The sequence below is a fragment of the Aquarana catesbeiana genome, linkage group LG10 (assembly GCF_042186555.1).
Source record: "Aquarana catesbeiana isolate 2022-GZ linkage group LG10, ASM4218655v1, whole genome shotgun sequence".
Classification (NCBI taxonomy): Eukaryota; Metazoa; Chordata; class Amphibia; order Anura; family Ranidae; genus Aquarana; species Aquarana catesbeiana.
Window position 1 is genome coordinate 88,700,383 of NC_133333.1, and position 23,972 is coordinate 88,724,354.

The following is a 23,972-nucleotide window of genomic DNA, read 5'->3' on the forward strand; positions in this document are numbered from 1 at the left end:
TATTGTGATTCTTTGTCAAAAATATTTTTCAGTCCAACCCCAGCTAAACTTTGTGTTATTGTGGATAGAAGAGGAAGTGTTAGAGCCTCATTCACATTTTTTTTTAGCATTTGTGTGCCTGTTGGAATATTTACTATAATGCAGCAAATCTCTGCAACAGGAACATCAATGAAAACAAAAATAAGTTTTTTGTAGCATAAGGAAGAGTTGACAATATTTTCTGTTCCTGTCCTTTTGACAACCATGCTCTGTTTCCGTATGGCTGTTACAAGGACAGATAGTGTGGGAAAATCTCTCTAAAGGAGTAATGGACTGGAAGGAAAACCTGCCGAAAAAAGGATCTATCTCTAAAAATTAATTTACATTGTGCCATCCTCCATGGGACAAAGTATATGTAGTACTTTGTCCCATGTTGCTAGCAGCTTACTAAGTCTTTTTTTTTTTGGTGAATGTGTAGGGGTACAATGTACCCTATTCTAAATCAAATGGGGGGGAAGGGGGCTTCCAGATTCTGATAAGCCCCCCGCCTGCAGACCCCCACAGCCCAGGGTTGTCGGGAAGAGGCCCTTGTCCCCATCAGCATGGGGACAAGGTGCTTTGGGGAAGGGGAGGCAGAGCCCCCCCCCCACCCCAAAGCACCCACCCCTCCATGTTGAGGGCATGTGGCCTGGTATGGTTCAGGAGGAGGGGGGGCGCTCGCTCGCCCCCCCCCTTTCTCTGACCTGTTGGGCTGCCTGCTCAGATAAGGGTCTGGTATGCATTTTGGAGGGGACCCCACACCAATTTTTTTTTTATTTTTTTGACAGTTGATGAGACATCGGTTATTAAGGATGCGTTGGCCCGCTTCCCAGGCCTCTCCTTAGCAACCAGCTATTTGTCAAGAAACCGCCAGGGGATCACCCAATCCCCAGGCTGTTTTTTGACAAATACCACATGTTATACCGCAGCTAAACCCTGGTAGTAATTATCGCTTGCTTTTTAATACTCTGGTCCATTTGTGAATTGGACTTAAGAGCTTTTTATGCAGCATTTACCGGCACATTTTTTTATTTTAATTTTTTTTAGTAGACACTTTTTTTTTTTTTTAATTGAACTTACTTTACCACATGCAATAAATTATGCAGGTGAGTAACCTGATACCCTTATCGCATGCAGTAAAACTTTGTGAATTGATCCCAATGTACTAAAAGTATGTTGTTCCATGGGATCAGATTATTGTTAAATAAAAACCATTATCCAAAGCCAAAGAAAAATTTGACTGGAGTCAGGCGTTAAACTTTTTGGTTACAATTGTCCCTATATAATTTGCTAATTAAAATGTGATGCAAGGAGATAACTGGAATTGCAATAGGAGTCAGATTAACACTCTTCAGTAACCGAAGTCTAATGTCTGTACTGCTACTGGATGACTGTTTGGAGAATAGCTAGGTACTGGATTTTGCATCTTTTTCAAACCTGCCTTCAAGCTATATATGATACTATGGCTTAGCATTCCTGTACAGAAATTCTTAGGTGTGATCTTGAATAAAAGAACTGTGAACTATAACTCATTCTGACTCCATGCTTATGAAAAGGAGGGAATCACTAGGTCGGACTTTAGAGGCAAGCTGGACCACATTTTTTAAATAAAATCCATATTTTATCCAACACAGAGATTCCCTCCTTTTTCTTAAGCTATAATTACGGATGTGATTCTAGTAGCTGACTCAATGCTTACCACTCCATTTTTCAACCATTGTTGGAATCCATATCTCCCTTGCTCTGGTGGCTCCCCTGCATCAGCACCGGCTTGAAGCTTGATCCACTGCACTAGACGTGCCTCCAATTCATCATCATACTTTTTTTCTATGCGGGACATGACATCACGGCTCATGCCATATGAAGGGCCTTTATTAGCCATGGCTTCTTAGACCTACATAAAAAAGTTAGATCAGGATATTATGTATGTATCTTACCAAAAGCTGTACCACAGACCTAAGTTCTTCTACTGTGATAGAATACATAAACAGGCACACTGAAATGTATGGGCATAACAAACACAAGCACAGTTATCGATTTCTTGGCATGCAGGAGAGTTCACATAAATGTAATTCAACAGTGTTTTTGCCTTTTGACTGGAGTATCACTTTAATGACCCAATCACAGTACAGGTGATGGAACAGGTACTTCCTTTCTGATGTATGAAATAAAACAGAGGTTATGTATACCAACTAACACATTAAAAATATTCCTCTCTAAACAGAATCTGATGTAAATGAATGGCTACAGTATATTGCAGCAAATTTACGTAGGTAACTCTTAGACCAGAGATAGGCAACGTTCATATAATAATAATGCTAAAATAAACAGTATAAATGTTTAGGCCTTGAGAGTATCACTGTCATCTACAAAGGGCACAATGTATGGGAATCCAAGAGAGTGGTGGATGATAGATTGAGGAACACATTAATTCTTCCATTTTTGGGTTCTACTGACACCTATGAGGATTAGACATCTAGCAAACAAAAAAAAACATGGGCCAGCCCTGGATAACCCATCCTACTACCAGCATGTCTCACTTTGCTAGTGTCCTGCTAGAAATGATGCTCTGCTGTGTAAAAGAGCAAACTAATTTTACTGGCAGAACTTTTTCTTATTGTTCAGGATTTATCTTCTTCAATGAAGACTATCCTTCACATCGCATTGTCTTTTCCATTGCAGCTGTCTTCAGCCTGGCTTTTGGAATGCTACATGCAGATCCAACTTGACTGGAATTGCTAGGATAGCCTAGAAGTGACCTTTGGGCACTGGTTTCCATGTGGGTTGGTTTCCAGACTTTGTTCTGGTAAAAACTTAGATGCAAAGAAATTTTCATTTCCAAAGTGCTAACAATGCCTCAGCACATGCCCTGTCTCTGAAGACCGTGAGAACACCAATCAGGCCAACCACAGGTAGCTACCTCAAATATACAGTATATGTCACTGGGTGCTTATAAAAGTGCCTGTTTCCTGCCAGTTGTGCCATATAAGGAGTTAACATTGTAGGGCTGAGCGATGACATCATCCACTGGGTGGTGTGTTGTGTGAAGGTGCTTTGCGCCATCTCTCCCATCATACAGCTTTGAGGAAACCTCTCCCTGCTGCAGATGGGATGTTTCCTTTTGTTCCTGCTGCACATCTTCAGTGACTTTGATCACTTTCAGCCATCTGACTCCTACCTGCTACCAGATATCTAGGTTTTATGAGTACCTGAGGCCTCTTATCCTAAGCGTTATGTTGCTGTACCACCACATGGTTGCAACATGTCTGATTCTAAACATAGAAGGAATAGTCCTGCTGTAACAGGTGCCCCCCACTCACACAATTCCATGGCTGCCTGCAGTGAGCCTACTGATGGTGCCATCGTCTGCAGCCTAGAATCCGGTTTCCCCCTGCTCCTGAAATCTATTTTGTCAAGTAAGCTCTATCAAGTGAGGGTGAGTCCTTTGCCCTTTCATCTGTGTTTGTTTTTTTACAGTCATGCAATCAACCAATTATTTTCTGACTCACAAATGCAAATCCTGGACTGGTCCTGCAGATTCTGTAACTTGTTTATTTGTGGCCTTAGTAGCTTCTGAACCATTAGCCCTTGAAACCCTGATTCTGAATTGCTCCAGCCTTAGCCTTACACCAATGAGCTTGCCACTGAAGAGTCACTGTCTACTGTTATTACTACCAAACTAAAACAAGCCTTTTCAGTCTTGGAGCTGATGGTAGCCTCCTTCATGGCAGTCCTAGTTGTTCAGTTTCACTCCAGAACTCCAATGCATTTTGTGGTCTTGGGACAATCCAATAAAGTCTCTGAATAGATTGATTCATTTGACAGAGGACCAGTTTTCCCCCTAGCTCTAGAATGGGGCGATCCTTCCTTACAGTTTTCTGGAAGATCTGCAATTGGTGCAAGTCTGTTAAGGTAGGGAGGAGTCATGGGAACCCTGTTGGTGCAATGGGCATTGTCATTGGAGAAATCTCATCTCCCAATTAACATCCAGGAACTTCGGGCAATTTGTCTGTCTGCAGTGCTGGACTATCCTCCTTGAGGTTGGACAATGCCACATCAGTGGTGTACATCAACCATTAGGGAGAAACCCAAAGTCTCAGTGTGCCATGCAAGGTAGGAGGCAATGAATACGGACCTCCTGGCCTCCAGGTTCAACAAAAAATGAGACAGATTTGTCTCCGGTTACAGGGATTCAGGGTACACCTGAACTATGTCTTTCCTTCTTTGAAGATTCTTTCTTGTCTGTTTCGCAAGATAAAGATGGGGGCATTCCAGTGATCCTTATTGCTCCAAATTGGCCCAGGCAGATGTGGTAAACCATTATTATAAGACTCCTGGTGAACACTTTATGGATTCTTCAAGATCATCAGAATCTTCCACCTCAAAGACCAATTTACTATCCTGCTTCAGGGTCACTGGCTTTAATGGCATGAATGTTAAAATCCAGGTACTGAGAGACCGGGCATCTCTGAATCTATTATTCATTTTATGCTATAATCTAGGAAGGCTACTTCCTACAAGATGTGTCATTGTATGTGGATGCCATTCTCAACTTGGTGTGAATCTTCCACCCTAGGAGTTTCTTTGTGGGACATATCATTTCATTCATACATCTGAGCCCGGACTTGTGTTGACACTCAGCACTATCAAGGGCTAGGTTTCTGCCCTTTTTATTCTGTTTCAGAGGCCAATGGCCTCTCACTTCCTGCTTAAAAAACCTTGGTACAAAGAGTTTCCTATGTAGCTCCCCCTGTTCATTCTCCTATAACTCAGTGGGATCTGAAATTGCGCTTTAGAAACCACCATTTGAACTTGTTAGAGACAGGCCTACCACTACACTCAGCCACATGGTGGTATTCCTTGTAGCCATCACCTCAATGAGATGAGTGTCTGAACTGGCAGCTTTACTCTGCAAAGAACAATTTCTGGTTTTGCATGGGGAAAAGGTGATGTTGAGGCCCAGGACCTATTTCCTGCCTAAAGCAGTTCCTGCCTTTCCCCTCAACCAGGACTTAATTCTCCTTTCCCTATGACTGATTAACTTGTTGCAATCGCAGCTAGACCCCATAAGGGTTCCTACCATCCCTGGGTGGCTCAGGCAGACCATCATCCAAGCTTCTGGTCTCAAGAATTGGCCAACTCCACTAGAAATGTGAGTAATTCTTAGGCTTTTTAGATAGAAAACAACTGTTTGCTACCTGGTCTTCTATTTACAGATTCTCAAAACTACCAGGTAGATGTTTCTGACATGTCTGATGAGTGAGATGATGATTGTTTGTGGTGTAGCACACCCTATTAATTGGGCTGCTTTTGGATATCCAAAGGTGAAAGACTTCCTGTGTTTCCACAAATGTTTCTCAATGTATGAAAGAAAAAGGATTTTTGTACCGTTAAATCCTTTTCTTGGAGTCCTATGATGCACACAGGTCCCACCCCTCTATGTTTATGATCATGCTCTCTGTACTGTTTTGCTACAAAACTGATGCATGCAGGTAGCAGGAGGGATTACCTTGTGCTGGCCTACAGTTTTTTGTTTGCCAGTCTCCAATACTCCTGTAGGCGACAGTATAACCTGAAGGTGAAAGACTTTTTTGCTCCGCAAGGGACCTCAATGAGAAGATTTTACAGAGAATACAAATATCTTATTTTCTCAAAATTGTTTTATATGTTTTTACCAATATTTTCTTGGACCTAAAATAATTTATGGTACTAAACTCCACTCAACCAATTCTACATAATCCCTTTGACCCTGATGCTCTAAAACAAATTATTAAAAATAAATTATTAGCTATTTGTGGTCTTTTTGGAAAAAATTACAGGATCACTTACTCAGGAGCAGCTAAATGTAACTCTCTATAGTTAAGTTTAGTTTGGTACAGCTAGGTTTCTCTGTGTTGAATTAAACAAAAGTGATCTTATATGAATTTTAGACAAGGATCCATTTCTTGTCCTAGTGTAGTGGGCATGTGGTTGTCATGTTTTGAAGATCTGGTTCTGCATGGTCCTGAAGCCAGAAAGCTTGACTTCTAACTCCCTGGTGTGAGTCTTACGGATAGTAAGCAAGGAGGACCCTTAGAGATACTGCAAGTGTTTCTTTTTTCCTTTTAACCCCTCTACCTTTATGTCATTTTTTTTTTAGAGAAGCTAACATAGCGATAATGTTGCTACAGATAATATAGAAGGGGAACCATTATTTTTCTCTTTTGCTTCCTTTTGTGATCTGAGTTAGGATTTAACATAGAAACAGAAAAGTGACTGCAGAAAAAAGTAGTCCATCAAGTCTACCCATTTTTTGTTTTGCTGATCTACCTGGTAGAGAGTTTTGAGAACCTGTGAATAGAAGACCAGGTAAATTTGTTTATCTGGTTTGGTGAAGGAACGGCTTCTTTACCGATCTGCAGGAAGGACATTTTTGGCACAGTCCAAAGTCCATTATGGCCTCTGGGACTTTTGGTTGGTATCATTTCTTGCATGTTTGGCTATTCCTTGGCAAATTTTGTATCCACTGTAATGCTTCAAAAAGGCTAAACCGGTGCCGTCATCACTGTAGTTATTCTATCAGTCAGGGCTGTTACTAGGTACAGTTAAACTTTATGGTAACATTGGGGGAGATTTACTAAAACTGCAGCTGGAGGCACACGTTGGGGGAGATTTAGTAAAGTTGTAAAGTGCAAAATCTGGTGCAGCTGTGCATGGTAGCCAATCGGCTTCTAACTTCAGCTTGTTCAATTAAGCTTTGACAATTAAACCTGGAAGCTGATTGGTTTCTATGCAGAGCTGCAACAGATTTTGCACTCTACAACTTTAGTAAATCTCCCCCAATGTGTGCCTCCAGCTGCAGAAGGCATATAATAAGGGCAATGTTAGGTATAGGGGAGGGACAATATTGCACTAAATAATTTGTACAATATTCTCACACTGTGTGTGTTGGCCTGAGTTCACCAAACTTTTCAAAGACTCGACCGTTGATCCCTTGAATATGCAACAGTTTTTTTTTCAGTGTCTATGCTTCTTTGTTCTGCAGACTTCCACCCATGCATGATCTACACATCTTGTATGAATTGAAATCTGCGGTACAAAATAACTAGGAACGTTGTGAAACAAGGACACTTTTATTGGCAGCGTATGAAAAGAGAAGACTTTAAAAGTTTGACTTCCTTATGCCTGTATAACAGTGTGTATATATTTCACAAGCAAATTAGCACAGAAGGTCAGCTTACATAATACTCTCACTATAAATTTCCTTTTATGGCAGTTGGTATAATTTTGTTTAGTACTAGTATGGGAGGGGTGGGCAACAGTAGATGTCTAGGCTGAGGCAGCAAATTGGTCAGAAATGTGTTTGGTCATGTAATATTGTTTTATCATCCTTGCAAATGTACAGTATTAGGATCATGTGTGCTTATCATGGAAAAAATTATACCTTAAGTATGTTGTAGCTAAATTTGGTGCACTCAAAAGAGAGCTCAAAGAGAAAAAAAACCCTCAGACTCTTACTGACATATATTGTACATTCAATCCCGCAGCTGCCATCAGCTAAAATGCCTTAGAAAAATTCTTGGTGGATAAATTGGGCAGCTTGTTTTAGATATCCATTCTTTCAGTGTATAAAATTATTTTTTTTAATAATACTAAAGAAATGCACTGATCTCTGTGATGGTAGTGTACACTTTGAAATCTAAAGGGCATACCATTTTTAATAAACAGACAGTTCTTACCTGTCTTCATTTTTATTAGCATTGGAAAAGGCAAACACTCCTCCTCGAGATGTTTTTGAAATGGTATTTTATAAAAAATAAGGAAAAATAGAATTTTAAACCTAATAAGCTGCTGGAAAGCTCCAGGGACATTACTAAATCCAATGGCATTCTACAGGGCTCCCTTAAATACACTAAGGAAAATAAAACTCATTCCTGGGCACCAATAGACTGCTCAGTTTGCAAGGGATAGGTGTATTGGATGAACTAGATGTCTTTTTTCAACCAAGTTAACTACTGTATGTAACTATGCATACCCAGTAGTATAAGAATTTACCTCAAGCTTTTGTTCTTTTGAAATAGGTTAGATGGTTAGGCCCGCTGCCCAAATATATTTTCTACTTCTTGATACACAAAATAATTGGATACTTGTTGGGTTGATTTTCTTCAGTCGGGATTTAGTGAAACAAACTATCAGTGCATTGCAAATAGCTTTTATACTGTAAAATACCTTATTGAATCTCTTTCCGGATACAGATCGGTTGACTTCATTTTTGAAAGATCATTGTGCATCTGTTGAACCTCAAATCTCTAAATGGAGCTCAATTTGAATTTTGAAAATATTTTAAACGTGATTGGGATGTATTTTCCAACCAGTTGTGTGCATCAATGCCATTTTTACCATAGATATTGAAAATTCAAATCTGCATCTGCTTGGGAGACAGAAAAGTCATACATAGATTGGCCAGGTTGATCACAATTCCAAAAGACTTTAAGAGGACCCATTTTTTTTTGTTTTTTGAGTGGAATTTTCTTTACAAAAAAGAACACCATTCCAAATAATGGAATGACCTGCTCGCTGCAGTTTTCACCTTGTTCAACTCCACTTGCTGCACTACCACTTAAGGCTTAACTCCAGGAAGATTAAAAAAACAGCAAATAATCCAGCTATGTATTAAGGAAAATTATGATTTTTTTTATGCTGCTAGCATATGCATCTGTGTATGACTTAATATCAGCTTTGTAATCCTCTATAAAGCGTCACTTGACCTTGCTTTATTTCTTACCTGCAACAAGAAACAATCAGGTCAGCGGATTGTGGTAGAGTAAATCTCAGGACTGATTGAACTGATGGACAAATCCTTTTACAGGTAAACGGCTTCCATATCATTGCTTCAAATAGATATAAAGCTTCTTGTCTGGATTTTATGCTTTCAGCACTAGTATTTCTCCACTGATGATGGTAATGGCTTTCCTTTTAATTTTCCAGAGCCCCGTCTCCAGGCCACTGACAAGCTGTATCGCTTAATAAGTGGTCATAGATTCCCACATCCAGAAAAGTATCTCTACCTTTTCAAAGTTCTTCGATGCCATACTCTTATGGCATCAAAGTATATAGGTAGCAAACAAGTAATTTGGCATTTTATAGGGCAATACTTTTATAACCTCCAGAGCAATCTCTTGAAAAAGGCCCTTAAAAACAGTATTAGCAAGGGTCTATAAATTAATGCTATATGATTTTATTATACCTCTTGTTCATGCCACCTACTGGGCAAAAGGAATATTTTCCCATGAAAATGAGTCCAGTGTGCTTCCAGCACTTCTACTAGCATTAAATCTGATCCAGTTATTGGAAAGCTCAAGGAAACATTTGGTGTGCCTAGCTCCTTCATCCTGTCCCCATTTCTGTTTGAACTTCTGGTAACTATATAAAAATATGCCAGAATTAGCATACATAAGAGAAACGCACATGGATGCTAGCTGAATCGGAAACTTGGGTTATACAGTAATACGCAAAAGTTTTAGGCAGGTGTGAAAAAATGCCGTAAATTAACATCACTTAGAATTTACCCCCTTCCTGACCGGCCATTTTTTGTGATACGGCACTGCGTCGCTTTAATTGGCAATTGCACGGTAGTGCGACGCTTTACCCAAACAAAATTGATGTCCTTTTTTTTCCTCCACAAATAGAGCTTTCTTTTGGTGGTATTTGATCACCTCTGCAGTTTATATTTTTTGCGCTATAAACAAAAAATGACAGACTATTTAGAAAAAAAGCAACATTTTTAACTTTTTGCTATAATAAATATCTCCAGAAAATATATATAAAAAAAATTCTTCCTCAGTTTAGGCCGATATGTATTCTTCTACATGTTTTTGGTAAAAAAAAAAAAAAAAAAAAAAATCGCAATAAGCTTTTATTGATTGGTTTGCGCAAAAGTTATAGTGTCTTCAATATAGGGGCTAGATTTATGGCATTTTTATTATAATTTTTTTATTTTTTTCTTTACTACTAATGGCGGCGATCTGCGATTTTTATTGCAACTGCGACATTGCGGCAGACAGATCGGACACTTTTCACACTATTTTGGGACCATTGACATTTATACAGCGATCAGAGCTATAAATAGCCATTGATTACTGTGTAAATGTCACTGGCAGGGAAGGGGTTAACTGTGTGTCCTAGGGAGTGATTCTAACTGTGGGGGGATGAGACTGCCTGGGGGGAGACCCATTGTTGTTCCTAAGCGGTAGGAACAACAGATCGCTCTCCTCACCCCTGACAGAACAGAGATCTGTCTGTTTACATTGACAGATCTCCGTTCTCTCCATCTCAGAAGCAATCGTGGGTAGCCGACGGCCATAGCGGCCCCTGGCCACGTGCACAGGCTCCTACGTCATGCAGCGGGCGCTCCTGTACTCTATACTCCTTAAAGCTCCCGCGGTACAGCTAAATCGATTCACGCAGGAGTGCCATTCTGCGCCATCAATCGACAGCGGGCAGTCGGCAAGCGGTTAAGAATGCTTTTAGAAATAGATGTGTTATTCGTTTATTTTTAGCAATTAATAAAATGGAAAGTAAATGAATCGAAAAGGAATCCAAATCAAATCAATATTTGGTGTGACCACCCTTTGCTTTTGAAACAGCAATGATTTTTGTAGGCAAATGAAACTGCCCAAGGGACTTTTGATGTCAAAATGTAAACAAATACAAATTCCATATATAAAATATCATATCAAATTAATATTGAAAGGGGATAAAAGTGCTGAAGTTGCTAGTAACTTTCGTTTTTTTTTTTTCTGCTTGACTTTTTCCCCCTTTTTTATGTTTTCAGCTTTACTTTTATTTTTCAGCCATTTTATCCCCTTTCAATATAGTTTTTGGGTGTCATCTCTAGTGTATTGGATGATCTTTTCTTTCTTCTCTTTCTCTACAATGGCCATATATCTATTGCTACACATTCTGTTTGGTACATGTCTCTTTTCCAGGGTTGTCTGAATTGGGCTTTATTCGTTATGTGAACTGCACTCATCCATGGGCCTTGGCCCCTTGGGGTGTCTCTCAGCCCACCCCTTGTCACCTTAACCCCCAGGATAGACTCTCCATCTGCTGGCTGATCATTTTGGGTTATTCCTACTCAGAAATAAGTTTGGCTGGTTACCAGTTCCTCCGTGTCTTTTTTTTTTTTTTCTTGTTACACAGGTCTTATAATGCCTTTTTGATCTACAGACATCTGTTAGAAACATTAAACTCCTAATGAAGTGAACATTGTTTCACGAAACGCATTGAGATTTATGATGTTTTCCACTTCTGTACTTTGACTATTCAGAGAAACTGCATCAGTCTTAAAGACTAAAGTGCTCAATTACTAATGTACATGTATGATGTTTGGTGCATCCTTTTGCTTTTAACAGTTGTTCTATGTAATAAAGTGTATGCTTTTATATATGATATTTTATATATGGTATTTATTTGTGTTTGTTTACACCTCTATCAAAAGTCCCTTAGGCAATTTCATTTGACTTCTTTGCAAGTATTCAGGATGGAGGTACCCAAGCCTCTGTATGAGACCTATTTTATGATTCTTCTAGGTACACTACCCTCGGCAGGTAGGTTGTTCAAAAGATCTTGGAAAACTAACCACAGACCTTCTGTGGATGTAGGCTGCCTCAAATCCTACTGTGTCTTCATGTAATCCCAGACAGACTCTATGATTTTTGAGATCAGGGCTCTGTGGGGGCCAAACCATCACTTCCAGGACTGCTTCTTTACTCCGACGATAGTTCTTTAAGTACAACTAATTGCAAAACTTTATTTTTTTTAGTTTGGATAGCGTGGAGATGGATTAGAACTTCTGTCAGTTTGTATTGCTGTCTGTGACCCTGTTAGGGAGATTCACCCTCTCGATTTGTCCTGTTTGCCATTATCATTGGAAGTGAAAGTAAAATAAAATCCCAAATTTTGGGTTGCCCCCAAAAAGTATCAGAGGGGAAATCTTCCAATAGGAACACAGTTCTGGTGACCTGGGGTTCCCAAGGGATTCCTCTTAATTTTCAGGGATTCCTCTCACTTCTCGTTTTGACTATGAGACATGAAGTGAAGGGAAATCTCCCCAATGGGACACAGATGGCAAATAACTGACAGGGGTTATAACCCTCCCTTACTCTATCCAAAATGAAAAAAAGTTTTGCTTATAGTTACCTGTTTAATGACATTGACTGTATGGTTAGGGTGACTGTCCGACTGTAGAATGATTTTGGGGCTAATTACACACCTCCCAGACGGTATGGCTAGATGGAGAAGTATCTGTCTGTGTTTCTCAGCATTGAGGACACCATTGATCCTGACCAAATCATCAACTTCATTTGCAGAAATAAAGCCCCAGACTTGCAAGGAAACTCCACCATCCTTCAATGTTGCCTGCAGACCCTCATTATTGTACTGCGCACCAGCTCTTTGGTGAACAAACTGCCTCCTGCAGAAGCCAAATATTTCATTTCATCAGTCCAAATTTTGACTCATCAGTCCAGAGCACCTGCTGAAATTTTCTGCACTCCAGTGCCTATGTTTTTGTACACAGTTGAGTCACTAATGTCGCGTACACACGAGCGGACTTTACGGCAGACTTTGCCCGGCGGACTTTTCAACGTACTTTACGACGGACTTTCTGAATGACGTACGACTGGACTAAAACAAGGAAGTTCATAGCCAGTAGCCAATAGCTGCCCTAGCGTGGCTTTTTGTTCGTCGAACTAGCATACAGACGGACTTTTCGACCGGACTTGATTTCGACAGATTGATTTAAAACAAGTTTCAAATCTAAGTCCGTGCAACTTTTGAGAAAACAAAGTCGGCTGGAGCCCACACACGATCGAATTGTCCGACGAAATCCCGTCCGCCGGGCAAAGTCTGCCATAAAGTCCGCTCGTGTGTACGCGGTGTTAGCCTTGTTTCCTTGTTGGAGGTATGGCTTTTTGGTTGCAATTCTTCCATGAAGATCGCTTCTTGCCAGACATCGCTAGACAGTAGATGGGTGTACCTGGGTCCCACTGGTTTCCACTAGTTCTGTGCTGATGGCACTGCTGGACATCTTCTGAGTAGTAAAAGAGTATTAAGCATGCTGTGTGTTTCATCTGCCGCATAAAGTTTCCTTGGCAGGCCCCTGCGTCTACAGTCCTCAAAGCTGAAAAATACAGGCAGATACTTATCCTTAATGCCATAGCATCAGTGAGGTGTGTGATTGGCCCCAAATGTATTCTGCAGCAGGACAACAACCCCAAACATACAGCCAATGTCATAAAGATCTATCTTCAGGGTAAAGAACAAGACAAGTCTTTGAAGCGATGGTTTGGCCCCTATAGAGCCCTGATCTCAACATCATGGAGTCTGTCTGGGCTTACATGAAGAGACAGAAGGATTTGAGGCAGCCGACATCCACAGAAGATGTGTGGTTAGTTCTCCAAGATGTTTGAAGCAACCTACCTGACAAGTTCCTTCAGAAACTGTGTTCAAGTGTACCTAGAAGAATTGATGCCAGTTTGAAGCCAAAGGTTAGGCACATTAAATATTGATTCAATTTAGATTTTTCTTCCTTTCACTCACTTTGCATTTTGTAAATTTGATAAAAAATAAACAACTAAAATATATATTTTTGAAATCATTCATACTTTACAGCATTAACCTGCCCAAAATTTTTGCACAGTACTGTAATTCTGCAATTGGGGGGTGGAGGGAGAACAGGTACCTAGTTTTGACAGTATTTGTGGATGCTGAGTTTTATTTTATTTTTTTCTAGAGTGAAGAAACGATTTTAACATAAAAGCTGTAACATCCTTTTTTAAATCACCCTATTATGTTGAATAATATAATAATGTTCTTATTTATGTGATTACTGGCCAGCACCCAGGTGTGAAATGATGGAATAATTTTTGATACCCAGTATTTAGTGGGTAAAGTAGTTAGCAGGCATCTACTGGCCCTTGGGACCACCGGGAGTTTCCCGGTGGAGCCGATGGCTCAGTGGGCCGGATTCAGTGACAGACAGCCTGTCAAAATAATGGCCCACACAGCCATTAATTTGAGCACCGCTGTACTGCCCAGGCGGCAATTTGAGAGGGGTGGAAATTCAGGGGTGGTCTGGGCTGGAAATATGGGAGGTGTGCTGGGAGCTTCAGTGTTCAGGGCGGCTTCTCTGCTGCTACCGTAGCTGCAGGCTTCTTATTGTTGCCGGCCCGCCCACCACCTGTAGCACAGAGCCGATAGGCTTTTGGAGCACTTCCTTTGGCTTTGGCTGCGATAGGGGTCTGATAGGTCACACTGGCAGGCGGGGACAGAAGTCCTCACTGACCAGACCCTGACCCCTCTTTCTGCCCCCCCTTCCCCCCTCTCTCTCTCTCCCTGCCCTCTCTCTGGCAGCAGGTGACAAGTGACACGCTGCATCAGATGACAGTGGCAAGTGATATGCTACATCTGGTGGCAGTCGATGGTGGCAAGTGACACACTGCATCTGGTAGCGGGTGACGGTGGCAAGTGACACGCTGCATCTGGTGGCAGTCGATGGTGGCAAGTGATGGTGGCAAGTGACATGCTGCATCTGGTAGCAGGTGACGTGGCAAGTGACACGCTGCATCTGGTGGCAGTCGACGGTGGCAAGTGACATGCTGCATCTGGTAGCAGGTGACGGTGGCAAGTGACACACTGCATCTGGTGACAAGCTCAGGGTTCCCACTGATTCTGCATTATGGTGAGTTGAACTATTTCATTATATATTACAATGTAGTAATAGAAATAATGTGATTTGATCATCTGGACACCATATTAAGCATGGTGTCAGGATGATTTCAGTGCTAGCATCAACTATTGACCCAACAAATCACTCCCACCGCTGAATTCCCCATCGACCCTGAGACTACATCTCCACCCCCCAGTCCTTGGCAAAATTGTCCCTGAATGGCAGTTTGGAAATGTAGTCACCCTACCAGGGGGCAGGGTTACAGATTTCAAAAAAGATAGGGACAAAGGTCCCAAAAGGTATTCTTCAGAAAGGATACAAAAAGTGTAAAAGGACTAATTTAACTTTATTTAATTGTACAAAAACAAATAAATACTTGCAAAAATACTTGTCCAAAATAATGAAAAAGTTCCCAAATCCCTTACTCCAGACACATTTAATTAAAATTAAGACAAGAAGGTCTTTAATTTTAATGAAATGTGTCTGGAGGAGGGATTTGGGAACTTTTTCATTATTTTGGACAAGTATTTTTGCAAGTATTTATTTGTTTTTGTACAATTAAATAAAGTTAAATTAGTCCTTTACACTTTTTGTATCCTTTCTGAAGATTATCTTTTGGGACCTTTGTCCCTAACTTTTTTGAATATATATGCTTCTGTATTCAGAGGATCGCCACCCGGTGGCCTTTGGCCCACACACAGGGAATGGTTCTTTTCTAAGTTTATACTAACAGGTCTAGTGTTCGATGACGTGGGTCACTACCCACCTCACCGAGACCTGCCCTATAGGACTTTCCTCTAGATGAGCTTGGTCTCCAGTTTTTGTTGTTTTTCATATAAGGGTTACAGATTTCCCCCGGCCCGCCCACTCTGATGCCCCATACATAGGCCGCACCGCTTCCCTCAGATCCATCCCAAACTCAATCCGTATCCATATCGCGCAATTGCGTATAGTTTATATACCGTTTTTGTGCGTGTTTGCAAAATTAAAGTGGGTCTGTCTGAATGAAGTCCAGGGCCAAATTTTTGTCCCAGTCCAGCCCTGGTTGTTAGGCATAGCTGTTACACATCAACATTATTGTATTTCTTAGTAGAGAACACTGGGCAAACGTGGTTTAGTTGTTGCAAGTAGCAGTTATACCAGAGCAGCCATCTGTACTGAATATGGATAAGAGGAACAGTATCAGTCACATCTATGCTTGAGTGCAAATACCAAATGTATTGTGGACAGTCTGCAATTGCTTTTAGTCCCATCAAAAAAAAAAAAAAAAGAAACACTCTATAATCTGAATACTATAGAATGAATCCACTTCCTACAATTTAGGATATGTGTCAACAAGAACCCCAGGGCAAATGTCCCCCCCCCCCCCTTTCAAATACAATACTGTTTCTCTTTACTATATTATTGTTCAACTTAAGACATAAAAAGTCTTCAAATTCTAAATATGGGTCATCAATTAACAAAGTGTATTAGTCTAAGGCCTTTACCATTTTAATTATTAACAGAATATAATTGATTTTGCCATTTACTGTGTGACAGTGCTGCACCAGGTCATAGTATGAAGAGGTAACGGGGCTCTAGGGTGCTTGTCCTATGCAGCGAAGCCTGGATTGTCAGTTTTCTTCAGGATTAGTAGGTCCTGGATTAAGTCCTGAAGCCAAGAGAATTCACAGAATATTGGGTTGTATAAAACCCCCAACCCTGGCTCCCTAACTACCAGCAACTAGTATCCTGTTTGTGCAGGCGTGCCCTCTTGATATGGGTATTGACGATGGTTCAAGGCTCCACCCAGGGGACAGGAGGCCTCTGCCCAGAAGTTAGGGCGTTTCTCAGGGTAGGGAGCTGTAAGGTGTACAGTGTGTGTATACTAGCACTGAGCTTTGAGAGACAATGGGTCATGAAACAAGAGGCCAGAGTAGCAGTGCTGTAAAGTCAAAGCAAGAAGGCTGAAGGTATTTGTCTTATGGTAATGTGCTGCTGAAAAGCCCTGACAAGTTGACCTTTCATGTGATTTTGAACTTCTTGTTCATAAAAGTGGGCAGGAAAGTCCTTAAACAAAGATTTGGCAAGTAGCTACATCCTCAAAGCTCCTATTCCAAGCTAACGCCAACAGCTGCTATGGAATTTAATAACAGTTTACTTTTAGGGCAAACAAATCTTCTTTTAGCGGAATTATATAAAGTGGAATAAAATATGTAATTATGGTCAGTAGCAGTTATTTTTATTCATCTTAACTTGTTCTGTAATGTTTAAGACAAGAATTATGTAATGTATAAAAATAATACATTTTTGTGAGGACCAATTTTTGGACAGAGAAGACAAATGGTTCACAAAACGCTGTGAAAAAGGCCATCTAAGCCACACTAGATCAGCCATTTTTTAACAGGTAATGTAACTAGAACAGGGTAGTTTCTAAAACGTTTTTACCTCCCATCGTGTTCTTGGACAATCAACATCTACTGTGAGATCAATTTCATTGTAATTGGATTAGGGTGACTGGGTTACCCATACTGTAAGTGCTGAGGTATGTTCCCGACCCTCATTAGAACTAAAGAACCTGCTATGATAGGTAGTGAAGCTTCTTCAATATTACTGAACAAGTCAAATTAATTATGACTGTTACTAGCTGTAATATGGCCTGGATAAATGAGAATATTTACAGACATATAATTATATTTTTAAAAGTTTCATGTTTTAGGTATCGAGGAACAACCTCGTACACTCATATCCTATCATTCTTTTTCTCTCCCTTTCTTTTCTGGTCTAATGTCTGCACTTAAAGTATATGTAAACTCTCACCTTATAAAACATCCCATTTAGTTTAAAACAGAAATTAAAGTTAAAACATTTGTGTATAGATATAAAAAAGGGTATTTATAATGTTTTTTTTTTTTTAAATAAATGATCACATAATCTCTGTTCTCAGTTGCATAAGAGCTGGGGAGAGGAGAAACAGCAGAACACTAGTCTTCCCAGTGAATGGCTAAGCAGGGGGTGTTTTAAGACACATCTGAGGAGAGCAAGCTCAGTTCCCAGCACAGCCAAAGAACTAACATATGGTGCTCTCATGCCTAGTGCGGTCAATTTTTAATAGGAAAGCAGAAGCACTGGCAAGAATACCAGGTATTTCACACAAAAGGAAGCAATGCAAAGAGAACAGGATACTATTTCATACATACAAATACATGGTACAACACATACACTAGATTAACAAAAGTATTGGGACACCTGCCTTTAACGAACATGAACTTTAATGGCATTCCAGTCTTAGTCTGTAGAGTTCAATATTGAGTTGGCCCACCCTTTGCAGCTAGAACAGCTTCAACTCTTCTAGAAGCACATTTGTGAGAGTCAGGCACGGATATGGATGAGAAGGCCTGGCTCGCAAGTCTCTGCTCTAATTCATCCCAAGGGTGTTTGGTTGGGTTGAGGTCAGTACTCTGTGCAGGCCAGTCAAGTTCCTCCACCTCAAACTCACTCATCCATGTCTTTATGGACCTTGCTTGTGCACTGGTGCACAGTTATGTTGGAACAGGAAGGGGCCATCCCCAAACTGTTCCCACGAAGTTGGGAGCATGAAATTGTCCAAAATGTCTTGGTATGCTGATGCCTTAAGTGTTCCCTTCACTGGAATGAAGGGACCAAGCCCAAACCCTGAAAAACAACCCCCCACCATAATCCCCCCTCCACCAAATGACCCTTGTACCAGTGCACAAAGCAAGGTCCATAAAGACACGAAGGAGTGAGTTTGGGGTGGAGGAACTTGACTGGCCTGCACAGAGTACTGACCTCAACCCGATAGAACACCTTTGGGATGAATTAGAGTGGAGACTGCGAGCCAGGCCTTCTCGTCCAACATCAGTGCCTGACCTCACAAATGCGCTTCTGGAAGAATGGTCAAACATTCCCATAGACCCACTCCTAAACCTTGTGGACAGCCGTTACAGAAGAGTTGAAGCTGTTATAGCTGCAAAGGGTGGGCCAACTCAATATTGAACTCTACAGGTTAAGACTGGGATGCCATTAAAATTCACGTGTGTGTAAAAGCAGGCGTCCCAATACTTTTGGTAATATAGGGTATAGCAGGAATATGAAATGTTGAGTTTACATATCCTTTAATGTCTTTTATACCCATAAGAGCTCTCTGTTTTGCCAGGTTATCTATCAACTCCCTCAAGGCTTAACTCAATCAAGCCAACGCAAGGCTTCATTGCCTTCTCTGTCCATTAACCATGCCACACCCTTTATAGCCAATTGGGGAACTTCTCCTCTTGTGTTTCAACCTGCAACTGTTAACTCCCCAATATGATAGAGTGCCTAATGTCTTATATAAAACACTGTGCCAGTCCCTCTCTCCTCAAAGGACCAATGTGAACAGCAAACATCAAAAATGATGCAGCTGTCATTTCCTAAGAAGAATAAGAAAGACCATAAATGATTAAGTCATTAAGTACAATGGTCATTCTGGCAATGAAGAATGCATATTCCTCTAAGCTCTCATTTCAATGCAATATTTCATTATATCATATCACGTACCGTGTATTCTACTCTATTATTAACAATAACTTTTCTGTTGAGAACACAAGGACAGATACATAGAAAAAGCACTGCTTAAATATTCCACAAATCTCTTGTGTTTCTGCCCTAAAGCCCTATGATTGTTGTGTCCGATGTTCTCAGTAATACAGCCTGCAGAAAACAGAGTGCAGCGTTCACTCATCTGATCGGAATAGACAGTTTTTTTGAGTGGTTGCTATAGGTTACTGCGCTATTTACAGTATTATTCATGCATTGTGCTACCTTTCTCAACAAACCAGATAGTCTAGGACATTAAGACAACCTCAGTATGTCTTGATGCTGTAGAACTGCTAGACTTAAAGTGCTATTAAACCCCAAAAGCAAACATTCATTATATTGCAGCTTACCAGTTCTTAGCTGTGATGGCTGCATCAGTTTTATTTTTTAGGCTTTTTTTCCTTTATTTTCACCTGTCGATCCAGCCAGTAATCAGTTTTTTTTTCAACAGAACAAGCTATCCTGCACATGTAGCCATTAGAGGGTTGAGATAAACCATTTAACACTGACAGGAGTGTTTACAATGGTTAGCTTGCATTTATGTACAACCTTTACCCCAAAAGGGAAAAAAATGTTTGCTGTAACTGCTGTGTTAGATGGACTAGCATATATAAATACACGAACAACCTGAAGCCAAAATACAGCCAACACTCCCCCCTCCCCCAGATTAACAATGGTGAGATCCAAATGTCTATTCTTTGTTCCTTCATTCAGAGTAGGGGCACTCTAATACAGGAGAGATGTGTTACTGGCCGGATCACCAGGTGAAATCAGAGGGAAGAAAACATTTAAAAAATATATATATATAAAAAAACAAACACAAAACAACAAAAAACCAACTAAAAAAAAACAAAAAAACGAAATGCCACCACGACATCTAATGATTGGTACGCTGCAATACATCAGATTTTTGGTTTTGAGTTTAATACTGCTTTAAAGAAAACCTGTCTTAGCAAGAACTCCCTTTTGAAAATGCTAGGTGCCTGGCTGAAGCTCTAGCTTTGAGTCACTGATAAGGAACAGTAAGAGAAATGTCACTAGCTGTTCATTCAGAATTCAATTTCTCTATAATTGTTCCATGAACACCAGGCAACAAGCAAAAAAGTGAGCAGTGTCTGCCTTCATCTGTCTCTTAGACAGGTTTCCTTTAATATCCAACAAATAGGTAACTCCTATCAAGTCACCTATACAATAAACCAACATAAATAGTGATATTATCCATACTGCATATATAATAGATAGGATAAGATATCCCATGCCCCCCTCCCCAGCCATCACATCCATCCCTCCCCAACTCACAGGTTGTTCCTGGCTGCTTGTTTCTGTCTCCAGGATGCAAAGTACTGAGTGAGAAGTGAGAAGGATGGGGAGATAAAAGTCTCTGTGTAGCTGAGCAATGTGAATTGGGGGAGTTTGGGCCCACCTTCTCCCCCCTCCAGGCCCTGATCTTCCCAACTCCTTATTAGGGGAAGGTCTGACTGATCTGCAGACATTGGGATCTGAAGACATTCTCTGGATACCTAAAGGATGCGGGAAAGGGGAAGTGTTTGTGACTCACTGGGAGGGGGGAAATCTCCCTCCAGCAAATCCTTTTATAGACTCAATTCGGGGGTAACAGATTTCATATAAACCCTTCACACTTCATGGGGACTGTGGATGATCTCAGTGACGCAATGCAAGAGACAGTTAACCATTTCGTTTAATATCTGATCTTTCCATGTATTCCCCAAAGATTGATGTTTTCTGTACATGTCGGGGATAGGATCTATTAAGAAAACTTTCTTCCATTTAAACAGAGATGACCTTGGACCTCTTTGGCAGTATTCATAGACTATGTCAGGAATCTTTTAATAAGTGCATGGAATTACAACCAGTTTCCAGCTCTCTCTAGTGTTAGAAACAGCCACAGGCTATGAAAATTATTTAAATCCAAGGAAAACAGCAAAATTCAGGGCTGCTTAACCTGCCAATGGATTTGTATTTCTGTCCCTCCAATCCTAAAAATGACACAGCTCAGTCTGGCCGGGCAGGAGACCTGATTTCCCTCTGTTGCTGTTCAGGAACATTTACAAGTCTTTTCCCTCTCCCAGCCTGTGATTGGACAGTGAATGGAAAAGCAATAGACTGGTTAGCTCATTTCTGTAACTCTGATCTTTCCTCCTTCCTGCGTGTTCCGTGCTAATGCATGAACACTGCAATATATCTGGCTGTTTGTGCTGCTTCTCCCTCTTCCAACTTGAGCTCTGCTATAAAGTTACTGCACGTAAAATCCAGGTACTTGGCACTGCTGCAGTAATGAACACAGAGCTACATTATTGTTTGTATTCTATATTTGCCTGTAGTTCAGCTTTAAAGATGGCAAAGTGTAGGCTTCATGTACACTAGCCTACATCTACTGTGACTACGGGAAAACACAAAACGTGGCAAAATCGCAGAGCGGTTTTCAGTTTTCTCATGGCCAGCAGTCAAAATGTTGCTATCCTGAACGCTTTATTTCCACGTTCAGGAGAGGGAGGTTAAAAAGCTCACCTAAAACGTGGCAGCTCCTAATCTCTGCTAAGAGCCTACGTGTACATTGACACATAGGCTTTAAGACTAGGTTCACACTGGCTTGCACTGTGCATTCCGATATCATATCGATTCCGCACCCGAATCACGCTGCTCTTGCGAGATGCGCAGGGCTGCTATTCATTCTGAATGGCACCCCCACGCATCGCAGCCTGCAGCATTATTGCGGGTACAGGAACCCTGTGGCCGCGTTTCTAAAAAGATACATGCACCTTTTTTCTGCGGTTCACGTGGCACAGCAGCCCATTCAAATGAATGGGCTACCTTGCCCAAGTAAACATGGTCGCACGACCCACACAAGTGTGAAACGAGCCTTATGGAGTTGAGTTTAGGAGCTTTGGCAAAAAAAAAAAAAACACCAAAAGCTCCTAAACTCAAGTTTAGGAAGTGTCAGTGTAGGCTAGTGTATATGAAGCCTTATTGTCTCTTAGACTAGGATTAGTGACATCCCTTTATAGACCCTCTTACATGTAGACTTCATAAACAAAGACATATTTGTATGCAATTTCAGACACCTACCATGGTCAACATCAGCAGAAAAATAAACAATGTATCACTTTAAAAGGGAAGTATGGGAATTTTTTTTTTGCCTAATCATACTTACCTAGGTGGATGCAGCCTCAGACTGATGCTGCATCTGTCCCCTGCCATCTCTGCACTGAGAACCCAGCTATTGAACACTGCTGATGGCTCGGTTCTCTCCCCTCTCCGAACAAAGGGCTTCTGTCAGTCAGCATCTCTCCTGCTTTGCTACTCCACGCTCATTGGAGCGCTGAGCTGTGAAGGGGCAGGGAGCGGCCGTCTCAGCGGCTCGCTGAGAGGCTGAGGTGGCTATCAGTCCAGGCACCTGGTGGATCCAGACACCCAGTCAGGATGACGTGGTGCCTGGACTGACCTGTGTGACGTCAGAGAGCGGACTTCAGACCACTCTCTGCTGAAAACGGGTCACAGGAGTGCAAAATGAACTGCACTCCTGTGACACAGAGGAGAAGTCAAGCCAAACAAGCTCAGGGTGGACTGCTCCCTTAAGTGTTGTTAACAGATTACTTTTAGGCCCCTTTCAAATGGACGCCTCCCCTTGGTGGACTCTGCTTGCTCAGCGAGGGATTGCTCCACTGATCCCCGCTGAGAAGGCAGATGACAGGTCCGTCCATGCAGAGCAAAGACAGACACAGTCCTGCTCTTCCCTATGGGGAAATGAGGTGAAAACGGACCGCCTGTCCGTTTTCATCTGATCTGCCAGACGGATGGAAAATAGGATCACCATTCTTCTTTTGGAGGATTTGGAGGACAGGATCGGATCAGATAGCGGCGGGTGTCAGCAGACATGTCCCTGCTGACATCTGCCGCTCCATAGGGGTGAACGGAGGGTCCGCCTGAAAAACTGACAGACAGACCTGATTGGACAGTCCATGTGAAAGGAGCCTAAGGCTTTTTTCGCACAGGTTTTAAACCATTCTGCAAATCCCAGCAGCCTGAATCCCCTGATTCCATCAGGTGGGATTGATGGTTTCATGCAAGTAGCTATTACCTGTGGTGTGCAAATCCAGTTGCAATCTCCACAGATAATCATTGGCTGTGTGAACAATATCGAATACACAGCTATCTGCATGCAGCTGTCAGTCCCAACTGCAGAAATCGGTACACTCTTGTCGTTGGGGTTGGCAGCATGGCTAAATGACTGCAAATGGAGCCCAAGAGGGTTGAGTGAGTCAAATTTCATAAATTATAACTCACAAGAAATGGGGCGAGTTTGTTCTTCCACAAGTTTCACAGATATTGATTGATCAGTCAATAGTGCAGCAATTGGCACCATTTTGGACGCACAAGTACATTTGTTTTGAAAGAAGAAAGCCTCCCATAATCCCTAGTATACCTATAGCTCCAGGACACAAGCCTCTACCATTTCATGTTTGGAGAGTGGTGTGTGTTAGGTAGGCAGGTGTATACACTGAATGCTTGTTATAGAAAGAGAAGGCTGTTACATGTACTCTCAAAGCCAGAAAAAGGAAGGAAGCAAGCTACAAACACTAGAGTGCTAAATGAACCTCTCATTTCTGTTTAAAGTTGAGAACCTGTTTCCTCAGAATACCATTGCTTT

The 23,972-nt window shown here is 41.3% G+C and overlaps 1 protein-coding gene across 1 annotated transcript in view; it reads right to left on the reverse strand.

The window, feature by feature from the left end:
- TAGLN (transgelin) overlaps positions 1 to 20,760 on the reverse strand; it is a 41,106-nt gene extending 20,346 nt beyond the window's left edge. The window contains exons 1-2 of the mRNA XM_073602372.1: positions 20,603 to 20,760; positions 1,718 to 1,912 (exon numbers count right to left, since the gene is read on the reverse strand). Of these exons, the coding sequence (XP_073458473.1) occupies positions 1,718 to 1,900 (183 nt within the window). The 5' untranslated portion in view covers positions 1,901 to 1,912; positions 20,603 to 20,760. The remainder of the gene's footprint in view (positions 1 to 1,717; positions 1,913 to 20,602) is intronic.
- Between the last annotated feature and the right edge of the window lie 3,212 nt (positions 20,761 to 23,972).